At 41.6% G+C, this 24,588-nt stretch overlaps 1 protein-coding gene across 3 annotated transcripts in view; it reads right to left on the bottom strand.

Annotated features, from left to right (window-relative positions):
- Positions 1-24,588, bottom strand: part of C11H16orf71 (chromosome 11 C16orf71 homolog) — a 282,532-nt gene that overhangs the window by 94,431 nt on the left and 163,513 nt on the right. For all 3 annotated transcript variants that reach the window (XM_033963852.1, XM_033963851.1, XM_033963853.1), the window contains one exon: positions 11,274-11,443. In XM_033963852.1, coding sequence (XP_033819743.1) covers positions 11,274-11,443 — 170 coding nt within the window. The remainder of the gene's footprint in view (positions 1-11,273; positions 11,444-24,588) is intronic.

A 24,588-nucleotide genomic window follows, 5' to 3' on the forward strand; every position in this document is an offset into this window, starting at 1 on the left:
ACTGGATACATAGGATTATTTGTTTTATTTGTTTAATTTTCTCTCTCACCCATTCAATCATGTGCTTTAAGCAAATTATAAAAGTTTAAAATGCAAAGCAATAATAAAACACAGTAAATAAAAAATTAACTATTACAATTACTATAAATAACATCCCTAAAGAGAAAACAAACACAAAGGAATATATAAAAATTATGAGAAGTCAACATAAATTGAGACAAACCACAAAATACATTCTAAGCCCACAATAATTTAACTATTCATACAGGCTCATCACTACCTGCAAAAGTAAATTAATGATATCTAATTCAATGCTGAATTAGCAAAGTAACACTGTACATGACTCACATGGTTCATCCAATCTGCCCAACAAGGTTAAAGTTGCCACTCTTTGCAGGCCCAACTCACCCATTCTTAAACACTGGTTGACAAACTCTCCATCTTGTCATCCATATAACAGCCAAACATTTAGTAGTCTTGGTTACACCTACATTTCATCCCCAAGCATTACAGAGAGTATTCAACTTCCCCTCCCCCCCTGAGCTCCATATCACCTTTACACGCAGCATGTGATAATAAAGTGATTTACAACCCGGGAGTTGCCGAAGTGTCACCTGTCTTTTGCTATTTATGGGACAACCAAAGAAATCTGTTCATTACCAGTCTCGGTTCCCCCAATGCTCTAGTTGTGAATGTTCCTTCAGTCTTTTGCCATTTGTGGGAAACAGACTGTAGAAGTCTATCTGGCATTGGCCTCAGTGTCTTATACTCTTGCCCAAAGATAACACCTCAACAGCCAAGTTGTGTTTCCATCTTCTTTCTATTTAGGCATCCCCTCTGTCTATCCCATGCATTTTTGAATTTGCTCACTGTTTTTGACTCTACCACCTCTCCTGGCAGGACATTCCAGGTATCTACTACCCTCTTTGTGAAAAAGTATTTCCTGATATTATTCTGACCTCCCTGCAACCTCAATTCACATCCTCTAGTTTTATCACCCCAATGTCTCTGGAAGAGGTTTGTTTGGATAAGACAGAGAATTATCTATCATAAGGATTTTTAAAGGAAGAGTGTTCCATAAAAGTGGAACTAGGCACTCAACTCTCTACCTAGTGTTTTGTAGGCATGATTCTTTTACAAAGGATACAATCTATAATATTTTCTTAAAGGACCATAAGTGTAGTTTCAGGAGGTACCAGGAGATATACGAGGGGCGATCAATATATATATATATTTTTAACTTTTTATTTATTCAAATATCAAAATATAAACAAGTAAATATTACTTGAATACAGATTATAAATAAAGAATTCCACTACATAGCACAAAGCATGATAAGAAATCATAATTAATTATTTAGTCCACAAATTGGGGTGATTCAAGAACAGAAAATAACAAATGAAGAAATATATATAAATCTTAAGGACAGCTTAGGAAGACAAAAAGAAGACCCCAACAGTAGGTTCGTTACACTGCGGATGACACTATTGGACCAATCATCACTCTCCCCCCCCCCCTTCCTTAGCCACAATAAACTCCAACAGTTGTTTTGGTTCAAAAAACAGAAAATTTTTCCCCTCAAGTGAAACACAGCACTTTGCAGGAAATTTCAAAACAAAAGATGCACCCAAAGCTTGGACGCTGGGTCTATAGATCAAAAAGTCTTCCCCAAGGAAGTTGTGCTCCAACTACTGGTGGTAAACTTTCCATTGGTATTAAAGTCTCTTTCAGATATCTCCGAACCATTTCCACCGCTGATATTATTGAAGATTTAGGAAAATTTAACAGTCTCAAGTTATTTCTTCTCTGATTATTTTCCATATACTCCAGCTTTTTTGGAATAAAAGATCTTTCTTTAACAATCTCCACTTCTGAAGTTTTTATTTGATTAATCTGTTCTTCAGATCTCTTTATATTCTCACTTTGTTCTTTTAACATTACCCCATGGACATCTACCTGGGAGCTAATAGAGGCACAATCAGAACGTATCACAGATACTACCTTTTTGAGATTGGAGTTTATGATTACAATAGCTCTCCACAGTTCATCCATATTTACCACTGCAGGCTTAACTAACTCTCCAAAGTATTCGTTATTCTCATGGAAGATGAGTTCTCACCAGCCTCTGTATTGAGTGCCATTGTCTGAGCTCCAGCGGGGACCCTCTCCACTGATAACTCTTCTCCTACTGCTCTTCCAGGGCTCAACAGTTGCACCTCTTCTCGGGTAAACTGAGTTGCCTCTCTCTCCTTAGGGCTCACTCTTCCGGGTTGGAGAGGAGTCTGCCCCTGGATCGGGCTAAGGGAAACCTGATCAAAACTAAGGTTTGCCATGGAGTTCGGTGTTCCTCCTGAAGTCGGGAGCGTCTCCCTCAATTGGCGTGTCATTCCCACGTTCAGTGTTGTCTGCATAAGATTTCTGAAGGTCCTGGTCACTGGAGGATTTGGCCGGGTAGCTCCCTTCCTCTTCCCCATTCTAGCGCGGCTGCAAACAACCCAAGGAAAATCTGCAACTCTGGCAGCAGACTGTCAGCCAGAAGAAAAAGCCTAGGTAAGGGAAAAAGGTCAAAAAGACCAATGCTGGCAGAGAGCTCCGCATCAAGCGTCTGTCCTCAGGAGGAAAGTTGTTTCAATATGCTTGCTACTTTCTTTCATACTCAGGTAGATAAATTATTGAATTGTACCACTTCCACTGCTCTTTTCAACTACGAGAAATGCCCTGTATAAGATCTTAAATTGTAGGCTAATGTAACTAAGCAGCCAACATAGGGCAGGCAGTTTTCAAAAGGAAAATTCACTGTTTCACTTACAGAAATAGCTTCTATCTATGTGCGATAGTCAATTTATTCATATACAATTTATTTGGCATTAGCAGAAAATATTTTTAAAAATAATTTTTGATGATCCAGTTTGAATGTGCTTACCAGCAAATCTTTCATTTTTTTGTTCATAACCATGTTTATCTCCTTAAAAGATGGAATATCAGCTCCTATTGGCTAAATATAGGTGAGGAAAATAATCTCTACCAGGCAAAACCAAAGACATTTTGCAGCCCTGGAACTTCATGTTCTAGCCAGGAAAAATAAAAATTATCTTAAATTCAAAAGGCTAGCACCAATTTGATGGCTCTGTGCCTAAAGTATGCATTGCCATGCAAGAGGACCTGGCCTGAATTTCAAGTTATGACTTCTGCTCCTTGAATAAGCTGGAAGGAGTTTGATTCACTCACAACTGTTGGGCCCAGTAGCTAGATTGAGAAGGCACATGTACCCAGTTCTGGAAAGAGCCAAAATATAGGATTCTAGCCAAAGACTGTCACTGAAATTACAGAACTACATAGAAGAGGGGAAGGGTAAGAGTAAAACATGGGGACAATCCCTCTAGTTGAAGTGGCAAGTTTCAATTGAACTGAAGGATCAAGAAGAGCAGACAAAACTGCTGAGTCTAAACAAAATTGAAAAGGCTGATAAATAAACCTAGCATGTCCTTGTGCCATCAGGAGAAAAGAGTGAAATATGACTGTCATTACATTTTGAGTAACGGATTCAATAAACAACATTCAACATTGATATAAATTGATTTTCAAAGACTTTAGGAGTTAACTTTGAGAGTTTGGAGCCTAAACTGGACCTTTGAAAGCTGACTAAGAACCTAAATTTTAGGATCCTAAGGGTGGTTTTGAAAATGGATTTAAGGTGGCAAAAAGTTAAAAGCTTAGCACCTACTTTCCATACTAAATAGCTAATCTGGGATCCTGAAATTGCAAGTTTAGAAAGGTTAGTTATTCATTTACTTGCATTGAAAGCTGATTTACACATTCAAATAGTCATATGTTGTAAGTAGTGAGTTTAGATACACTGCTACTTACATGGATTTGAAGGGGGGGAGGGTTTGGGCAAGGTTTGAGTGGACCTTTGAAATAACAAAGATACTTGCCTGTGGCAAACGTTCTCAGAGTACACCAGGTATAGTATATATTCTGATCAGAAAAAACCAGGAGAAAGTTCTTCACAATCCAAACAAGATCAAACAAACCACAGTGGAGATATGCAGAAGTGTTGGTGTGCAGTTTATTCAACAGTCATAAAAAATCTGTGTGGTGGCTCGACACGTACATGTTTCGGTCAATATGGACTGCCTCAGGAACCTTATCCAAAATATTCAATTACTTGAATGATGCAGTCTATATTAAAGTGTTATGGAAAGGGACTTGGGAGTTCTGATCGACTAGTCCATGAAGCCATCTGCACAATGCGCTGCGGTGGCAAAAAGGGCGAACAGAATGCTAGGAATGATCAAGAAGGGGATCACGAACAGATCAGAGAAGGTTATCATGCCGCTGTACCGGGCCATGGTGCACCCTCACCTGGAGTACTGCGTCCAGCACTGGTCGTCGTACATAAATAAGGACAAGGTACTACTCGAAAGGGTCCAGAGAAAAGCGACTAAAATGGAGGAGCTGCTGTACAGTGAGAGATTAGAGAAGCTGGGCCTCTTCTCCCTTGAAAAGAGAAGACTGCGAGGGGACATGATCGAAACATTCAAAATACTGAAGGGAATAGACACTTAGTAGAGAAAGACAGATTGTTCACTCTCTCCAAGGTAAGGAGAACGAAAGGACACTCTCTAAAGTTGAAAGGGGATAGATTCCATACAAATGTAAGGAAATTCTTCTTCACCCAGAGAGTGGTAGAAAACTGGAACGCTCTTCCGGAGTCTGTTATAAGGGAAAACACCCTCCAGGGTTTCAAGACAAAGTTGGACAAGTTCATACTAAACTGGTGAGACTGGACTCATTTGGAGCACTGGTCTTGTCCTAGGGGCCACCGCATGAGCGGACTGCTGGGCAGAATGGACCATTGGTCTGACCCAGCAGCAACAATTCTTATGTTTTTATGATTCAAATGAAAAACAAGAAAAAAGCAACCAAATCTGCAGTGACGGTACAAGACAAGAAAACAGAACAAAACTGCAGGAAGATGTATAGGGTACAGGAATTTATTATAATAACAAAAAACAAATAAAATGCATCCAAAAAACTGGTCCTTATATTCATGTGGACCGGACCCACATGAATATCAGGACCAGTTCTTTGGATGCATTTTATGTATTTGTTTTAAGATGGTTGTTATTACAATTCCTGTATCCTGTACATCTTCCTGCAGTTTTGTTTTGTTTTCATGGATTCAAATGAAGAAACTGTACTGGTCTCTGAACACACAACAACAGAACCAAAAGGAAGAGGGGTCCAACCTTGTCTGCAGTAAGAAAACCAATCAGGAACAAACAAAACAAAACTGCAGATGTGTATAACGAAGTCGGCAAAATTTATTGTGACAACCAAAATATATATTAAAACCTTTTTACCAAACAAGGGACCCAACACGGTCCGTGTTTCGGACAACCTTCATCAGGGGTCTCTTTAGCGAGATTCCTACTACATTTAGTGACTCTCGGCGCGACACATTATTTGTTTGGTTTTACTGTATTTTTCTTCTTTTTTTTTTTCCTTCTTTATTTATATTTTGAACATATTATCAAGAATAAACTTCTTGTACAGAATATGATTGAGTCAGCATAATATAAAACAAATGAAGTAACAACTATATGACAAAATTACTATTTACTCATCAAAATTAAAGTCCCAAAATTGAGATCCAAGATGTTCCTGAGTGAGAAACTATTAAAAGAAAAAGAATAAATTCAAATTGCAATTAGGCGGTCAGATGAGAATGGATCAAGAGTAAATTTATACATTGAGATTTTCTTTATCCCCTTCAAGGCCCCTCCTGGAGAGAAATCCTGTCAACTGAGAGGGTTCGAAGAAAATATAATTACAAGATTTGTACTTTACAATGCATTTGCAAGGGTATCGTAAAAGAAATGATGCCCCCATTGCAGTGACCCCAGGCTTAAGAAGCAAAAATTCCTTCCTTCGTTTCTGAGACTCCCTTGTCACATCCGGAAATATTTGAACTTTATGTCCAAGAAATTCTTTATGTCTATTCTTAAAATAAAGCTGTAATATCCAATTTTTATCTGGTGATAAAACCACCGTAGCCAATAGGGTAGCTGGAATAGCTACCTCCCTCATTGAAGATTCCAATAATAATGTTATATCCATTTGTTCACCCTGACCTTGTTGTTCTAGTGGACGCTGTTCTTCCGAATTTTTTGATGTTGGCAAATAATATATTTTGAAAAAGGGAGAAAAGGCATCATTAGGAACATTAAGAACTTCACAAAAGTACTTTTTCAAAACTTCTTTTGCTGATAAAGAAGGGATCTTTGGGAAGTTCAAAAATCTAAGGTTATTCAATCACATATTATTTTCCATCATTTCCACCTTTCTCCTAAGGTTAAGATTGTCCTTAATCAGTGTCGTTTGGATTTGAGTTACTTCAGTTATCTTTTTATCTATTTTTTCCACATTATTTTTCATCGATATATTTTCCTGTTTAAGTCCATTTATTTCATTTCTTTGTTCTAAATATTTCTCTTCTAGTACTTTAATTTGTGGTGACAATGTTTGTCCCAGAGTAATTACCAAGTCCCAAATTGAGTCTAGGGTAACATTCATGGGTTTAGGAACAGAGAATATACTTGCTTGCATTGTCCCAGCTTCCACAGCAGTGGCAGTCTTCTCTCTCTGGAAACCTTGCTCCATTTCAAGTCCCCTTGTTGTTCTCACCGCAGTCTCGTCTTCCTCCAGTGCTTCGCCCATTCCAGCCTCCCGGGAAACGAAGTCTGCCTCCTCAGACTGACTACTCTCCCGTGGAGAGCTAGCACGCTGCGGCTGAGGGGGCGGGGTTCTAGCGTCGGGGCTCAGAGTCGACTCTAGCCCAGGGAAGCTTGCCGCAACCTCACTCCTTCCCGGCGATTCCAGCGGGCGACTCCCCGATGCAGCTACTGCCTCTTGGTTCAGACGCCGCAAAAAATCCTCCATGGACATCTGAAGAGGAGTCTCCAGGCGCCTCGAGGCTCCAGAAGCGCCTTTCCCTCTCCTTTTCGGCATCGAAACGGCACTAGTTTTACTGTATTTTTCAACATTTTTTGTGACACATGTTTTTTCCTTTTTCTACCATGGACCCCTGATGAAGGTTGTCCGAAACACGGACCGTGTTGGGTCCCTTGTTTGGTAAAAAGGTTTTAATATATAAATTTTGCCGACTTCGCTCTGAACACACAAACAATATATTCTAACATGTGATTGATGTCATCCGTGGAAACCAGTATGGACAGATACCAAGTGTACTGTCACATTAAATTTTAAGGCTGTGCCTTCCCACCTAATGTCGGCTTACAGGACCTGCAGTTCAGTAACAAAGCTAAGAACTACTGGAGGTTGGCGGGTTGTGAAAATACGAGTATATACTTGCTGTCCTTTGAGAACACCTACTATAGGTTAAGTATCTTTGCTTTCTCTGAAGACAAGTAGGTATAACATTCTCACATGTGGGACTCCCAAGCTGCCAGAATTATGGCTCTGGAGAAGTAAGAAGAACATATAAAACATAATCTTGGTGAAACCCAAAAAGGGTTGGCTGGAAAGTTGGCACTCAGAAAGTAAATAGATTTTGCAGAACTGACTATCTTTTCTGGGATTTTGCTCTAAAGTCTAAACAGTAGTGTGAAGTGAAGTTAGGGATCATGGACCAAATAGTCATTTTGCAGATATCCTCAATGGATACAGGCCCCGATTCACTAAAGCCAGGCACCGTGCAAATCATTAGCATGCAAACTTGATAGTGGCCAACAGCGGTTGAGTCGCTATCTTTAGTTAATCTGGGTCAAAGAGCAGAAATGGGCTACTGAAGCTGCCATAGCCCTTACATTGTGGGCTGTGACACAGGCCTCTAGTGTCAGCCCAGCCTGAGTATATGCAAAGGAGATACAGTCTCCTAACCAAGTAAAGATGGTTCTCTTGTAACAGGAGCTCCATGTCTGTTAGGGTCGAAAGCCACAAAGAGTTGAAAGTCTGATCAAAGTAGTATGCTAGAGCAGAGGTTCCCAACCCTGTCCTGGAGGACCACCAGGCCAATCGGGTTTTCAGGCTAGCTCTAATGAATATGCATGAGAGAGATTTGCATATAATGGAAGTGAGAGGCATACAAATCTGCTCCATGCATATTCATTAGGGCTATCCTGAAAACCCAACTGGCCTGGTGGTCCTCCAGGACAGGGTTGGGAACCGCTGTTCTAGAACACATTTGCAGTCTAAAGTGTGGAAAACTGCTTCACCTGGATGGGAAGTTTCAAGTTTATTTAAAAATTTTATAAACCGCCCAATTGGCCTTCTAGGCGGTGAACATTATGTTAAAAACATATATGGGGTAACTATACATCCTTTAAAACAATAATCATTATTTAAAACATTTTAAAACAATACAAAAACAAACAGGAACAAAAAAGGAAAGAAGGATAGAACTACAATTTATCAAGTAAGAAACAGAACATATAGGGAAAGAACAAAAGGGAGGAAAACAGGCAGAACTATGGACTGGTTGAGATGAAATTCTGAGACAACCTTAGGAAGGAACTTAGAGTAGTGCCTCAGACACATCTGTCATGGTAGAATCTTGTACAGGATGGATCTGAGACAAGTATTTGAAGTTCACGTACCTGGTATGCAGACGTTAGGGCTACAAGAAAAACCACTTTCCAAGTAAGATTTTTGAGTGGGCAAGTCATATGTGGTTCAAAAGAAGACTTTATAAGAGCAGAGAGTACTATGCTAAGCTCCCAGGCTACAGAGGCAGGGCTTTGATAGGTGGTTTAGTATGGTAAAGGCTTTTCATTAATCTGATTACTAAGGGTGAACAGAGAATGACTTCTTATCCAAAGGAGAGTGAAATGTACTGATGGCACTGAGATGAACTTGAACCAAGTTAGTCTTGAGGCCTAAAATAGAGAGGTGAAGGAGGTAGTTCAGAAAGGATGGGAGTGATCATGTGACAAGTTCAAGAGAATGTAGGACACACTAGGTAGAGGATCTGGTCCATTTGAAGTGGTAACATTTTTGTATGGAAGGTTTTATGGATGCTTCAATAATAGATGAGACTGGCGCAGAAAATGTGTAGGTATTTATGCAGTCAGTGAGAGATACCATGCCTTGAGTGCTAATGAGCAAGGGTTGTGATATAGGAGAGAGCCATCGTGCTGTTTGAGTAGCAATGGAAATAGATGCAAATTGTAGGGTTCCTGGGTGTGATGAGGATCATAGTAACCCAATTCTGGCAAAGTTTGAGTAGAGTTTTCCCAATGAGAGGTATTGGAGTGAATGAGTAGAAGAATTTGTTCCCTCAGTTAATGAGAAAGGCAACTGATTCCAGGAAATTGGGGGCATAGAGTCTGAAGCAAAAAAGTGGAAGTTTGTTGCTATGGGGGAAGCAAAAAGATCTATACCCAGAGTTCCCCATTTGGAGAAAATAGGACACAGGAGAGACATGCTGAGAAACCACTCGTGGGGCTGAAGAAGTCTGGTCAATTTGTCTTCCAACACATTCTGATTCTTGCCAGATAAACTGCTTTGAGAAGGATGCCATGAGAAGTTGGCCAAGTTTAAATCTGAATTGCTTCTATACAGAGGAGAGATCCCCTGCCTCCTAATTTGTTCAGAAAGAACATGGTGACCTGATTATCGGTTCAGATGAGGACTATTTGGTGAAGAAGATGTTCTTGGAATGTTTTGTGAGCACTGCAGATTGGTCAGAGCTCAAGAAGACTGATGTGGAGAGTTTTGTGAGAAGATCAAACTCTCTGATGTAGGATGCCATCGAGATGAGCTCTCCAGCTAACATCAATGTTTCCAATGAGGTGGAGGCCAGAAGGAGAGACCTCAGGAAAGGTTTGAGGTCAGCATCCACCATTGGAGGGAGCGATGGAGATCTGAGATGACTTGTATTGGAGTGGCCTGGGACCACTCAGTTGATAGAGTCCATTGTGGAATTCTGAGGTGGAGGCATGCTAATGGAGAGATGTAAACTGTTGATGCCATGTGGCTGAGGCAACATAGCATTTGAAGTGCTGTTATGCATGGTAATGAGGACATTGTCTGGCACAGGCGAAGGAGATTGTCAATTCTCTGTTCAGATCGAAAAACTCAACCTGAGTAGTGTCCAAGAAAGGTCCTATAAACTCCAACTTCTATGTCGGTTGCAGATGTGATTTGTGGTAGTTCACTACAAACCCTAGGAGTTCTAGTAGATAAACTATTGATTTGATGATATGCTGAGCTTGTAGCAATAATGAAGCCCGATCAACCAGTCGTCCAAATAGGGAAAGACGTGAACCCCCCATAAGACTGCCACTGGTCACTTGTGAAAGAAACAGTTTAAAGACTTGTTCCCAAATGTCAAAAATTAATAATGAATGCACTTAGGTAACAAAATCATTATCTGTTGCCAACTTTACTAGTCAAATTCAAAATTATATAAGAGCAATCAAAACTTTGCCTTGTCTAAAGTGAAAATACATATATTTACGCATCTAAAAGTCATTAATTACATAGCCTGGAGTAGATGCATTTCATCAGTGTCTATACCAGGAAATTTTATCTTCAAAACAGTGTATGGTGTAATAAAATTGCAATGGATTCAAGAGAAAATTTCCTCTTATAGTCATCAGTACATAGCACAATGATTATCATAAAGATGTGATAAACAGGGTAGGATTAAGGCATAGGCAAACTTGGCATGTGTTAAGGCCAAGTATTTAGGAGGGGTATTCTAAGATGTGCTAATTTTATTCCATGGCTCCAAAGGTAAATTTTTGCTCTGGCCAGTCACATGTTAACTGCCCTTAAAGTAGTAAAGAAGAATTGCAGGAAGGGGAACCAGAGCCATTGCTCCACATGGGTCTGTTTATTCCCATCACTCTCTGTTCTTTGTCCTCCAAATTGCAAGAGGAGTTGGTGAGCTGCACTTCATACCTATTGCTTCTTCCTTTGCCAGTCTTCTGCATACAGAACCAATCTGTTGAAGTTTTAAAAATGTGTTTATATTACAATGAGGGTGGGACCAACTAAAGGCTCACTCCTGCCCTGGTGGTGATCTATTTAAGAACCAATGCACCAACAAATGGCTAAAATTAAACACTTTCAGCCTAAACAGGTTATTAATTGATACATATACTATATTTCAGGACCACTTTAAAATCTCACACCTCCTACAATCTGTTTAGCTGAGCTGGTCAGATGGAAATCACAAACTAGATCCCACTGACACCTCCCTTCCTTGTAATTTCTTGGGCTGTAAGTTGCATGTGGTAACAGACCTGCTTAACTTTAGGGGAGAGGAGTTCCAAGGCTCTTTCTTCTGTTAGACACATATGCTTCATTCCAACAGCATGGAATTTTTCCAGGTCTAGTTTTCGAAGTATCTTGGCCAAGTTACAAGCCCAGGCAGATGGTTTGATCAGCAGCACTGTACAGAGAAGTTGCGGCCCTGTGATAAATGAGAAGGTAACCTTGCTGCTTAAAGATGTATTATAAGAATATTTAGATTTTAAAAACTGAAAATGACTAAGGGCCCTTTAACAAAACTGTGATAGCAATTCCCGCACAGCAAATGTGATGCAGCCCATTCAATTCCTATGGGTTGCATTGCATTTGTTGCATCGGGACTCACTTCTGCAGCTTAGTAAAAGGAGCCCTAAGTCTTATAAAACAGTGGCTGCTCTTCCTAACTGTTGGATATGGCTCCCTTCATTAAAATTCTTGTTCCTAGATCTAACACTTGTGGCTCTAATCATAAAGCATCACAAAAGGGGTTGCTATTACCAGGGATGTTTCTTCCAATCAACAGGTGTCTTAATTGATTATTCAAACTTTGAATTGTAAAGGAATTCTTGAATCTTCTATGTGTACCTGAGGAAAGGGGGAGGAGCATAAGTTCCTATTCTTCAAACTAATTGGGGCTTTCACATTCAATGATAGAAGTAAAATCCATGATCAGGCAGAGATGAGCACTGGAAATAGATGTTTTTTGCTAAATGGAGCTTTCGTGCTTGATCTATATTTGAAGTTTAAACCAGTAAATGAATGTGCTGTGTTCAGCACTAAGTGAAGTTGCTGCATTTATTGTGCATGACTCACTGCCCCTTTATATGATGATCCCACTACAATAAAAAAAAAAAGTTAAAAATATTTATAAGAATTATCATTACTATGAGTTTATTTTGACTAGCACGGGTTTGTTGTTTTTTTGGATGACAATATGGTTGGTGTGCTTTAGAGTTTTTTGCTTCCTTTAAGATGAGCGATATACTTCTTAGTGCTCAAATATTTGAGGCATTTGGTTTGCATTAGAGGAGGTGGCATTCTATACTGATTAGAACTGTGACTGGGAGCTGGAATATATATCTATGACTCCTGACAGTCTTCTATGTATCCATGGGCAAACTATTTCATGTCTCTATGCCTGGGTTAGCCTAATTGGCAGAGAGGCCCAAATTATTATTTTAATATTTGAAAACAAATGATGTCTTCTTAAGTAAGACCTTAAAAAAGAAAATAGAAAAAAAAGTATATATAGAATCAGGTGGAAAAATATCATGGAGAACAGAGGCCTTTTATGGAAAGACAAACAAAAAATAATTTTTTTTTAGTTACATGCAAAATGCTATTTTGTTGTATTGTTTTTGGGGTTTTTTTTGTAATACATTTATTGTGAAATGCAATAAGGACGTCAACCAACCAACAATACAATCAGAATCAATAGTAAAAAGATCCAACAAGGAAACAGCAGAAACCAGTACGAGAAGGGACCAACCCAAAGGGGTTGATCAGCATCCCCCCTGCACTTCCCATTTTCATTATTTAACCCCACTCTCACACCCTCCATGCACCCTCCAGCATACCCCCTATCCCCTCTTTCGTGCCACCCGTATCACATCAAGTACTGTATACCCCACACATCCAGCCATCCACACCTAATCATTCAGCTATCTCGCCCCAGGCAGGGCTTCAGATCCCTGGAACTTCCCGGGATTACCAGGCTACCCAAAAGAGTCCTCATGACAGTGAAGCAACAACTCTTTCCAAAGAGCTATGTAGCACAGACGTTCAGCACACCCGCCCTTCAAGTGGTGCTGTATTTCAGATCGGGCCACCTCCTCCATCCTGTATAACCAATGGGAATAAGTAGCCTTTTGGTCCGACACCCAATGTTGCAACAAAAACTTTTTAACTTCCACTGGGGAAGCGAAAATCCCTCCTGCATTAAGCCCCGCTGATCCCCAAGCAGCAGCATGCCATATACCCAGGGAATCGGACATTGCACTATTCGTTCTAGTAGGGGTAGGATCTGCAGCCATATCTCAGTGTCTGGGCACTCCAGAAAATGATGGACAAAGGTGCCTTGGGCCCTCTGACACTTTGAGCACCTATCCCCCTCCCACAGTCCCATTTGTGCCCATGGAGCCTAGAGATATATGCTCTATGTAAAATTTTGAACTGCATCACCTTAAGGTGAGTCGGGCCCCCCCAATGAATGAACACTAGCAAAAAGGTCAAGAAAAGACTGCCAATCATATGGAATATGCAACTCCTCCTGCCAAACCCTTGCCACCTGGTCCACGGGCCCTAGATCAGAGGCATTTTTCAAGACTTTATACCATGTGGAGAGTTTGTTGAGCTCCACCGGGACCTGCAGAAATTGAGTATCCAGCGGACCATCGAGCCAAGCATCCTCCCACTGTTGCTGTAGGGAATTGTAATAGTGACGAAGCTGAAGATAAGCCCAAAAATGATTCTGGGGCAAATCCCACCGGGCCTGTACTTGAGTTAATGTGGGGAATACCCCTTCCCTCAAATCCAGAGATCTTACAAAGTCTTGCACCCTCTCTGCTCCCACAGTCGAAACCATGATCGACCTACCCCTGGAGAAAACGCTACATTGCCCAGCACCTGCAACAGCAGAGAGGCTTCAGGGCTTTTCCGTTGACAGCACCTCCACACCATCCAAACAGGCTGCAACAATCTTATCTTAGACACACCCAGGAATGGCAGATGCCTTCAAGTGTAGTAAATTCAAAACCGAGTAGGGCGAGCACCACTTTTCCAACCAACCCTGACCACCCCTCATGGATGAAATGGAAGAGAGTAGCCACATTGTATAGTCTGAGATCAGGAAGGTTCAACCCCCCTCCCCCATCGCCTATCCAATGCCAGCTTATGATAACTGATGCGAACCTTCCTGTGGCACCAAATAAAATAAGATATAATAGATCTAAACACCCTAACATCTTTGTTCGCTATCCACAATGGAAGGGCCTGTAGAGGATACAGAGGTTTGAGCATCAGTACCATTTTAGTCAGTACTACCCGACCCCAAACACCCAGCAGCAGCTCCTACCACTTTACACACAAAGCCTTTATCTGCTCAATATGATTCTGAATATTGGCTTGACACATTAGGCGAAAATTGGGATTCAGATACACTCCCAGATACCTCATCAGTTTCTGGAACGGAGGAATAGAGTTGATTGTGCCATGCTTCCCTCCTGGAACTACCCAGTGGCTCAGAGCATTGTAGGCCGACCCCAATGAGGGGGAGAACAAGTCAGCCAAAATCTTATAATACTCTGGCCTGTACCCATCTGGTCCCGGTGCTTTTGTAAGTTTCAGCGCTTTGATACCTGTCCGCACTTCGCCAGCAGTGATAGGAGCATTCAGCAAGGCAAGTTGAGCATCTGTCGCCCTGGGCAACACCAAATTCTGAAAGAAAGCATCCCTATTCTGGTCCAAAAAAGACCATTGCGAATAAAGTTCTTTGTAGAATTTAACAAATTGGTGTCTAATCTCCTGTTCCTGATTATATTGTTTCCCTTGCTTATCCTTGATAGATAGTATAACTTGTTGCTTCCGGTATGGCAGCACCAATGTGGCCAGAAGTCTCCTCGTTTTCCTGCCCCAGCTGTACAATTTATACTGTTGATAATATAGATCTTTTGAGGCCCGCTGAGGCAGAATATCATCTATATGGTGCCGCACATCTTGCATATGAGTCTGGTCCTCTACACTTAGGATAGTTATGTGGCGCCGTCTATACATATGCAACTCCTAAGACAACAACAAAAGCTCCGCTTCCTACTTTTTCCTTTTGCTAGACAAATAAGAAATAATATGCCCACAGATCACCATCTTAGAAACCTCCCAGAAAGTCACCGGGTCAATGTCCAGGATATGATTAAGCTGACAATAGTCCAGCCATTGTTTTTGAAGATACCGCTGGAAATCTAAATCTCGGTAAAGATAACTCAGAAATTTCCAACACCATTCCTTAGGGTCCGAAGTTATCTGAAGTTACAAATTTATTGGGGAATGATAAAACAAAGGAACCTCCACAATCACGATCCCCACCACCCACAAGAGTAGAGAGGGTGTAGTCAAGATGTAATCTAATCGGGCATATACATTGTGCGGATGGTAGTAAAAAGTATATGTTCGCTCATTGGGATGTAATGTCCTCCACAGATCTACCAGCTCCAGCTGATCTAGCAGCAGATTAACATCCTTGGCCTTGGTCCATGGTCGGCCAAACAGCGATGTTGAAATCCCCCCCCCCCCCCACCCCAATCATGGGCTGGTATTCGGGATACATAGCTATCTTAGCAATTAAATCAGAAAAAAACCTGTGATTGTACACATTTGTGGCCCCATAACTCTCCATCTACAATCACATATCGGCCTTCCTTGGCCTGCACCACCCTGTGAATAGTTATAGGCAACTGTTTATGAAATAATACTGCTACTCCCCATTTCCTGCTATTAAATGCTGAGAAGCACAACTCCCTGCGGGTTTGAATGTTCAAGGGTGGAGATGTTGTTTTTCTTGTAAATAAGCTATATCAATCTTTTATTTTTGAACCAATTGAGTATTTTTTTCCCTTAATTGGAGAGTGAAGTCCATCCACATTTAGTGTAGACAGTTTTAATTTAACCATGTTCAAAGAAACTCAGAATGAAACAATATGCAAGTTTCTCAAAGCAAAAAAAGAAAGGAGAGGCCCCACAGCTAGACCCCCCTCCTCCCGCACAATGATGAAGCAATAACAAGGTGTCATGATCCCCAACAGGCTGCCCAATCTCCAGGCGCAGATAATCAGGTGGTCCCGCTGCAAAAGCGGATGGCCATGCATTCCCACTCATTCCCCTTCCCCCTCCCATCAACCATACCCGTAGCCAGTCACACCATTCATTCCACACATACTCCCCCCCTGATGCAGTCCCCCCCTTCCTGGGGAAACCATCCCCCACAGGAACCCCTGTCCCTCAGAAAAAAGCAAAAAAGGAAAAGAAAAACAAAATAATAATAATGCCCCACATGGGAGAGGAGAGCATACTAGAGCAAGGGCCTGGGCTTCTACAGTTTCACAGACTCATACAGTGAAATCTCCACCATAAACAGTTTTAGGCCTAGCCTCATGGTCTCTGCTATTGACTCAGTCCAATCCATCACTTCCCTGATCCCAGAACATGGGACCCGGCTCTCAAGAACAGCAAGGAAGCGGGGCACTCGGTCCACAAGAATAGTAGGACAAACCAGGCCAACAGGCAACTCAACGATTCCCCATCTGGAACTCTGGAGCACTCAATGGTCTTCCAGCCTATCCGAGACACTCATAGCTTATTCCCTCAGGCAATCCGGCTCACTCCGCAGGACCTGCTCTGAGTCCCTCGCCATTGACAGAGATATTCAGGGTATCCACGAATCTTTGTGCTGCATCCCAGTCCTCAAATGTGTAGGTCTTTCCCTCCCTCCATATCCAGAGGTTCGCTGGGTAAACCAACGCAAACTTCACTCCTCTCCAGTAGAGGAAGGAGCAGAGAGGCGACATTTCTCTCCGATGGGTAGCCACCCTAGTGGAATAATCATTAAAGAGGAACAGTTTTTTCTCCGTCAGATACAAATCCTTCCTGGACAGAACCTTCATGTTCCAAGCAAACAGATAGCAATCCTGGCTGGGAAACTGCATAAATGAACCCAAACAGATCTACAAATCATTCCGAAAATCAATTAAAACCACTCTATTCGACAAATTCATTGACTAAACAGACGACCCTCTTTCACTATGTCATTTCCCCACTGCTAACCCTAATTTAATCTCTCAGGTAACTCCTATTTCTCATGTAACATTTATTCTTCATGCTTTCTGTAATTCGCTGATTGTCCAGCCTTCTTACATTGTGAACTGCCTAGAAGTCGTCTGACTATGGCGGTATAGAAAAATAAAGTTTATTATTATTATTATTATTCCAGGCCATTGGACTTCCGATAGGCTTTCAGGATCAGTTCTTTTTCCCTCCAATTGAGGCACTTGGCAATCGCCATTCGTGGCCTTGCATTCTCCCCTGCTTGTGCTTCCCATCCGGTGCGCTCACTCACACACAAAGCAGACACCAGTCTCCAGGCCCAGCGACCGGGAAAAAAATGATACAAGTCCGCTTCAGCCGGTAACTCTGAGAGTCCTACCACCGGAGGTTATTCCTTCCCTGGCGGTTTTCTTGTTCATCAAGGTGATTCGTGAGCTCGGCCACCTGGGCTTGCAGCAGGCTATCCACCCGAGCATGCTCCCTCAGCGCCTCGTCCTCCCAGTCAGAGATTCTGCGCTCAGTCTCAGAAATGTGCTGTGAGTGGATTTCAAAATTTTCGTTATTCCCTACACCGCTGATTGAAGCATGTTAAGCCAGTCTCCCGGATTCGGGGGTGCCAAGGACGGCACAGTTGCCATCTTAAAGTCAGGTGTGCTTAGTTTACTTTTAGGTGCTCTAGCCGGTCCTGTAGGCATACCGAGCCCTCTGGGTTGCCGAAACCCATTTCTCCTACTGTCGCTCAATGTTAGCTTCCCAGTGGCCGGTATTGGCTCTTCAACAGCATGATGTGGAGGGGTTATTAGCAGCACACATCTGCTCAGTACAAGCGCATCATGTGACCCCCCCCCCCCCCCTTGTTGTATTGTACAGTCCAGTGCATATACAACAATACAAAGAGAAACATTGTTATTATTTCAATACACATCAACTCTGGACTCTAACTGCACCAGTGTTAGTGCAAATTGATTTTTATTGATGGTTCAAAAACTGAGATAACAAAAGAAATACTGTGCCAATATACAAACAAAGGATCTAAACACAAAGGGCAGAGTCCTGACTCTTGTGACTCCACTTCCAGAGCAGAACACCATCAAACATTAGTAACTGGAAAAAAACCTACAGACACCCGTACTCCCCTTCCCTTTCCAAAACCAAAGCAACCCCCCAAACCCCACCACCCCTTAGTGGAAGATGACCCTAAGAAAGTTAATTCAGAATCAAACTCCTCACTCTATGTGGCAAAGAGTTAAGATAAGGCTCCCACTTCTGCACAAAAAGTTGTTGGCCCTTAGAAAGTTTACGGACATCCCAAGTCTCAAGAAGCAGCAATCGGTGGAGTTGATTTCTCCAATGCCAATAATCTGGTGGTGTGTCATGTATCCAAAGACTGCATAATGCATTTATGACCCACCATACATGCTTTTTGGAACAGCATAATGGGGCCCCCTCCCAAAAACCCCACAGGAGGCTGCTTTCCCAAACAGCACACCCCGTGGGGAACACAATACCTGTATACCCCATAAAGTCCCCAAATAAGCAAAAATACCATTCTAGAAGGACTGACTATTCGGGCAGTGCCAAAAGGCATGAGAAAATGTATTGGGAGGCTGGAGTTTCCAAAGCAATTTATGTAACAAAGAAACGGAACTTGAGCTCTCTCCAAGTTTTCCACAAACATCTGAAAACCTGGCTTTTCTCAAAAAATGTAAGTCTCCCTCCAATGTAGGAATCAAGGAAACTCTTACATCTTGGTATCCCAAGTCCTCTAAATTTTCTTCACACTTCTACCTCTTACCCTCTGTTGTAGTTCCTTCCTATTTCTCCTACTGTAAACCGCGTCGAGCTCTACGAACGTGGAGATGATGCGGTATACAAACCTAAGGATTAGGTTAGATTAGATTAGATGTCACCCTCAACCTTCTCAAAAAAACGCATGCACCCTATCCCTGACTCCCACAGAAAGATCCAACTGTCTCAAAGTGGCCAAGTAATGGGTCAATTGAATGAACCCAAAACAATCTCCCAGCCCCACAGCCAATGCATTAGAAAAAATTTGGAACGACTGTACAGCACCCCTTGCATCGAACATGTGTGCAAGAAAACGTACCCCTTGGGCACTCCAACTGCAAAAAACTGCAGAGGTCATTCCATGCTCAAAATCACCATTATCTTGAATTGGCAGGAGGTCTATCACTGCTGGATTAAAGTGCTTAGCCTTCAGCAAATGTTGCCAAGCTTGGCGCATATAACTCAAGATGGAACTCGAACAGATCTGAACAGGTAACCGAGGGCGAGGTATATGCAGTAGATACAAGAGATGGTAGGGATGGAATAACGACTGTTTGTAAGGCAATCATGAAGATGTTGGAGGGAACATGCCCAATTATACATTCTGAGGTCCAGAAGCCCCAATCCACCCCTGCTGCCAGGCCCCAATAGACTAGCAAATTTCAATTTAGACTTTTTCCCTGCCCAGAAAAATTTCACTAATTCCCTCCGCAAAAGACACCAATCTTTGTTAGTTAGCCATAGGAGAAAGAGTTGGAAAGTATAGAGCCATTTGGGAAACAACACCATATTAAATAGGGCAATACGACCCTCCAACAATAACGATAACAACTGCCATTTAGTCAGTTGTTTAGTATGTTGGAGAAGACCAGGTATATTAACTTGATACAAAGAGCTCAGATTCAAGGGTAGGTGTATCCCTAGATATTTAAAATGACCGTCCACCCAACGCAGAGGAAAACCCATGCCCCATTGATGACACAACTCAACATCCGTGGCCAGGGCCTCTGACTTATCCTCTTTTTAAATGAAATCCCGAGAAATCTCCATATTCTGCAAGAGAGTAGGCAAAGACAACCGAGGCCAGGTAATGTGCACTAAGAGATCATCTGCGAAAGCAGCAATTTTAAAAGTATGGGTTTCCAATGTCACACCCACTTTATCAGGATTAGAGAGAACCTTCCTAATCAGGGGGTCCAGAGTGAGAACAAATAAGAGAAGGGACAATGGGCAGCCCTGTCTAGTACCCTGACCGATGGAAAAGAACTCAGATTGGGCCCCAAGGGTCCATATAAAGCGTCTGAACTGCATCCTGAAAAAACCCCGTGACACCATACTTATCCAAGACCCCCAAACAAAAAATCCCACCGAACCCAGTCCAAAGGCCTTCTCTGTGTCAAAAACTGCACCAGTGTTAAAACATAAAAGATTCAGTGGATTTTTTTCAAGAATAATTTTCTACCAATTTATTCCTTTTGTACTACAGACCTGATTTACTAAGACTCCCCCCACCTAATTCTTTGTTTATAGGGAAAACTAGCATAACAGGCCCTCACTGTTCAATTATTTTCTTGTTTCAATTTCATGCTGAATGTAGCAGATCAGATCTGTGATTTACAATAACATAAACCCATGACTCTTAAATATTATCAACCAACCAAATTACAGCAAACTCTTAGAGCATTGTAGAAACTGATACTCACAGTTTTTTGTTTCCTTGTGAAGGCTGATGGTGCAGATTCATTACATTAAAACAACCTGCCTGCAATCTCTCAAGCAGCAGACAGGTTGATAGCATGGTATCTGCTACTGTCACTATGTATATAAACATGTCATTTATATTATCACTTACTCTGTGCTCACAACTATTAACGGTACAGATGGAAATGAAATGAGGTATCAACAGTGACTCATACAACTCAAGGCAAAAATTACAGGTTGAAACCAGAGGGCTACTACTCTCCAGAAACCAACTAGGCTGACAGCAGCAGGTTGGTGGTGGCCAGGTATCAAGCCAGATGATACACAGAAAACAAGCAAATAAAATAAATATTACCCAGTGATACCCATAGGTTAGTTAAGTTGGTACCAATTTGCTAAAACACATCTTAGAAACCAACTGTGTTGATGCTGACATTCAGCTACTGTCTAATAAAGTCACAGGAGCTAGGGTGGCCCCCATCAGACATCTTCAATAGTTTCACAAGCTGTTTAGATTGGTAGTTACCAAACCTGCCTAGAGGACCACTAGCCAGTCCAGGTTATTCAGGGATAGGCCCAATAAATATGCATGAGAGAAATTTACATAATGGAGGAGACAGGCATGCAAATCTGCCTCAAGAATATTCATTAGGTCTATCTTGAAATTCTGACTGGCTGGTGGTCTAAGACAAGTTTGGGAACCATTGTTTTAGATTATTATAAGCTTGGTGGTAAGACATAGTGGTGGTGACTGGGAACTTGAATGCTCATGTACCCAGTATGATGAACCAATGAACAAAATATGACTTGAATGAACAGTGGTACACTCCAAGTGCTCAAAATGTTATGGCTGGCAGTTGGCACATAAACATAGAAACATAGAATATGATGGCAGAAAAGGGCCACCGGCCCAACAAGTCTGCCCACTCTAAGTACCCTCCCCCCCTAAGCACTTCCTCGAAGTGAACCCACATGCTTATCCCATTTTTTCTTAAAATCGAGCACATTGCTTGCCTCAATTACCTGAAGTGGAAGATCATTCCAACGATCAACCACCCTTTCAGTGAAGAAATACTTCCTAGTGTTGCTATGAAATCTCTCACCTCTGAGTTTCAACGGATGCCCTCTTGTTGCCATAGGTCCTGTAAGGAAAAAGATATCTTCTTCTACCTCAATATGGCCAGTAACATATTTGAACGTCTCTATCATATCTCCCCTCTCTCTGCGTTCCTCGAGAGAGTATAGCTGCAACTTACCTAGACGTTCCTCATATGGGAGATTCTTGAGTCCTGAGACCATACTGTTGGCCATTTGCTGAATCGACTCCACTCTCAGCACATCCTTTTGATAATGTGGCCTCCAAAATTGAACACAATATTCCAGATGAGGTCTCACGATGGACCTGTACAACGGCATTACAACTTCGGGCTTCCGGCTCACAAAACTTCTTCAGATGTATCTCAGCATTTGCCTAGCCTTGGATGAAGCTTTCTCTACTTGATTGGCAGTATTCTTGTCTTCACTAATGATTACTCCTAAGTCCCGTTCTGCAGCAGTTCTTGTTAAGGTCTCACCATTCAGAGTGTAAGTACTGCATGGATTTTTGCTGCCAAGGTGCATAACCTTACATTTTTTGGCATTAAAACTCAGTTGCCATAAGTTGCGTGACCCATTGTTCCAGTAAGAGTAGGTCCTGGGTCATACTGTCGGGCATTGTGCTTTTGCCCACTATGTTGCACAGTTTAGCATCGTCGGCAAATAATGCAATTTTACCTCGAAGTCCGTGAGGCAGGTACTGTCTTGAAAGCTGTATAGACCAGAATAATTGGCAGACTGGATAAGCTAATTGGTCTTTACTTGTCATCCTCTACTGTGCAGATATCCTAATTTCAAACACAGGCAAATGAAAGGATCCAAAACACAAATCACATCACAACAAGGGCATCAGAAAGAGAACAAAAATATCAATTATATATACGAGGATAGTTTGAAAACTTAATTGGTGCCATTCATTGGCAATAAATACCTAATTGATGCTAATTGGCATCAATTAGAAGTTAGATGCACAACTTGGTAACCACTGTTGCACAGTGTTATGCACCATGTCCAGTGTGCAAATATAAAAGGGGGCATGCCCAGGTCTAGATCATGGGCAGATTATGGGTGGATCCTGGACATTCCTAGAAGTTATGGCTGACCAAATGGTCAGCGCATAGTTTAGGCACAAAGCATATAGACCTGGTTTTAGCTGGCCTAAATGAGTGTGCTTAAAAGTTATGACATGCACAGGCATTGTGATTCTATAACATACGTGTAACTTTTACAGAATCATGCTTAGCACTGAGCTAGTTGGCACCAACATTTTAGGCTCCAAATATGGAATGTGGGGTTTGTATGTAATTAAACTCTGAAATTTGTTACTAGAGAATATGGTGAAAGCAGTTAGCTTCAGTCTTTACGGAAGAAGATATAAGAGATCTACCTGAACTGGAAATGGTTTCAAGGGTAATGATGTGGAGGAACTGAAAGAAATCTCGGTGAATCTGGAAGGTGTACTAAGCCAAATTGGCAATTTAAAAAGTGGATAAATCACCTGGACTTGAAGGAATACATCACAGGGTACTAAAAGAACTGAAACATAAAATTGTTGTCCTGCTGTTAATGATCTCTAACCTGTCGCTAAACTCATCTTAGTACCTGAAGATTGGAAGGTGGCCATTGTTATGCCAATTTTTTAAAAGGGTTCCATGGGAGAGCCGGGAAATTACAGACTGGTAAACCTGACTTCAATGCCGGGCAAAATGGTGGAAACAATTATAAAAAATAAAATTGTGGAACACGTAGACAAACATGATTTAATGAGACAGAGACAGCATGGGTTCAGCCGAGGGAAATCTTGCCTCACAAATTTGCTAGACTTCTTTGAAGGTGTGAATAAACATGTGGATAAAGGTGAGCCGGTTGATGCAGATTTTCAGAAAGCTTTTGACAAAGTTCTTCATGAGAGACTCCTGAGAAAATTAAAGAGTCATGGGATAGGGGGCAAAGTTCAGTTGTGGATTAGGAATTGGTTATCAGATATAAAACAGAGGATAGGGTTAAATGGTCATTTTACTCAATGGAGGAGAGTAAACAATGGAGTGCCGCAGGGATCTGTACCTAGACCAGGGCTATTTAACTTCTTTTAAAATGATCTGGAAATTGGAATGATGAGTGAGGTGATTAAATTTGCAGATGACAATAAAATGTTCAAAGTTGTTAAAACGCATGCGGCTTGTGAAAAATTGCAGGCAGACCTTAGGAAATAGAAGACTGGGCATCCAAGTGGTAGATGAAATTTAATGTAGACAAATGCAAAGTGATGCACATCGGGAAGAATAACCCAAATCATAGTTACCGGATGCTAGAGTCCACCTTGGGGGTTAGCGCCCAAAAAAAGGATCTGGGTGTTATTGTACACAATACGATGAAACCTTCTGCCCAATATGTGGCGGTAGCCAAAAAAGCAAAGATGCTAGGAATTATTTAAAAAGGGATGGTTAACATGACTAAGAATGTTTTAATGCCTCTGTATCGTTCCATGGTGCGACCTCACCTGGAGTATTGCGTTCAAGTCTGCTCCTTATCTCAAGAAAGATATAGCAGCACTAGACAAGGTTCAAAGAAGAGCGACTAAGATGATAAAGGGGATGGAACTCCTCTCGTATAAGGAAAGACTAAAAAGGTAGCACTCTTCAGCTTGAAAAAGAGATGGATGAGGGGAGATATGTTTGGTCTACAAAATCCTGAGTGGAGTAGAATGGGTACAAGTAGATCGATTTTTCACGTCATCAAAAATTACAAAGACTAGGAGACACTCGATGAAGTTATAGGGAAATACTTTTAAAACCAATAGGAGGAAATATTTTTTCACTCAGAGAATAGTTATGTTCTGGAACACATTGCCCGAGGTTGTGGTAAGAGTGGATAGCGTAGCTGGTTTTAAAAATTTCCTGGAGTAAAAGT

This window comes from Geotrypetes seraphini, chromosome 11 (assembly GCF_902459505.1).
Source record: "Geotrypetes seraphini chromosome 11, aGeoSer1.1, whole genome shotgun sequence".
NCBI lineage: Eukaryota > Metazoa > Chordata > Amphibia > Gymnophiona > Dermophiidae > Geotrypetes > Geotrypetes seraphini.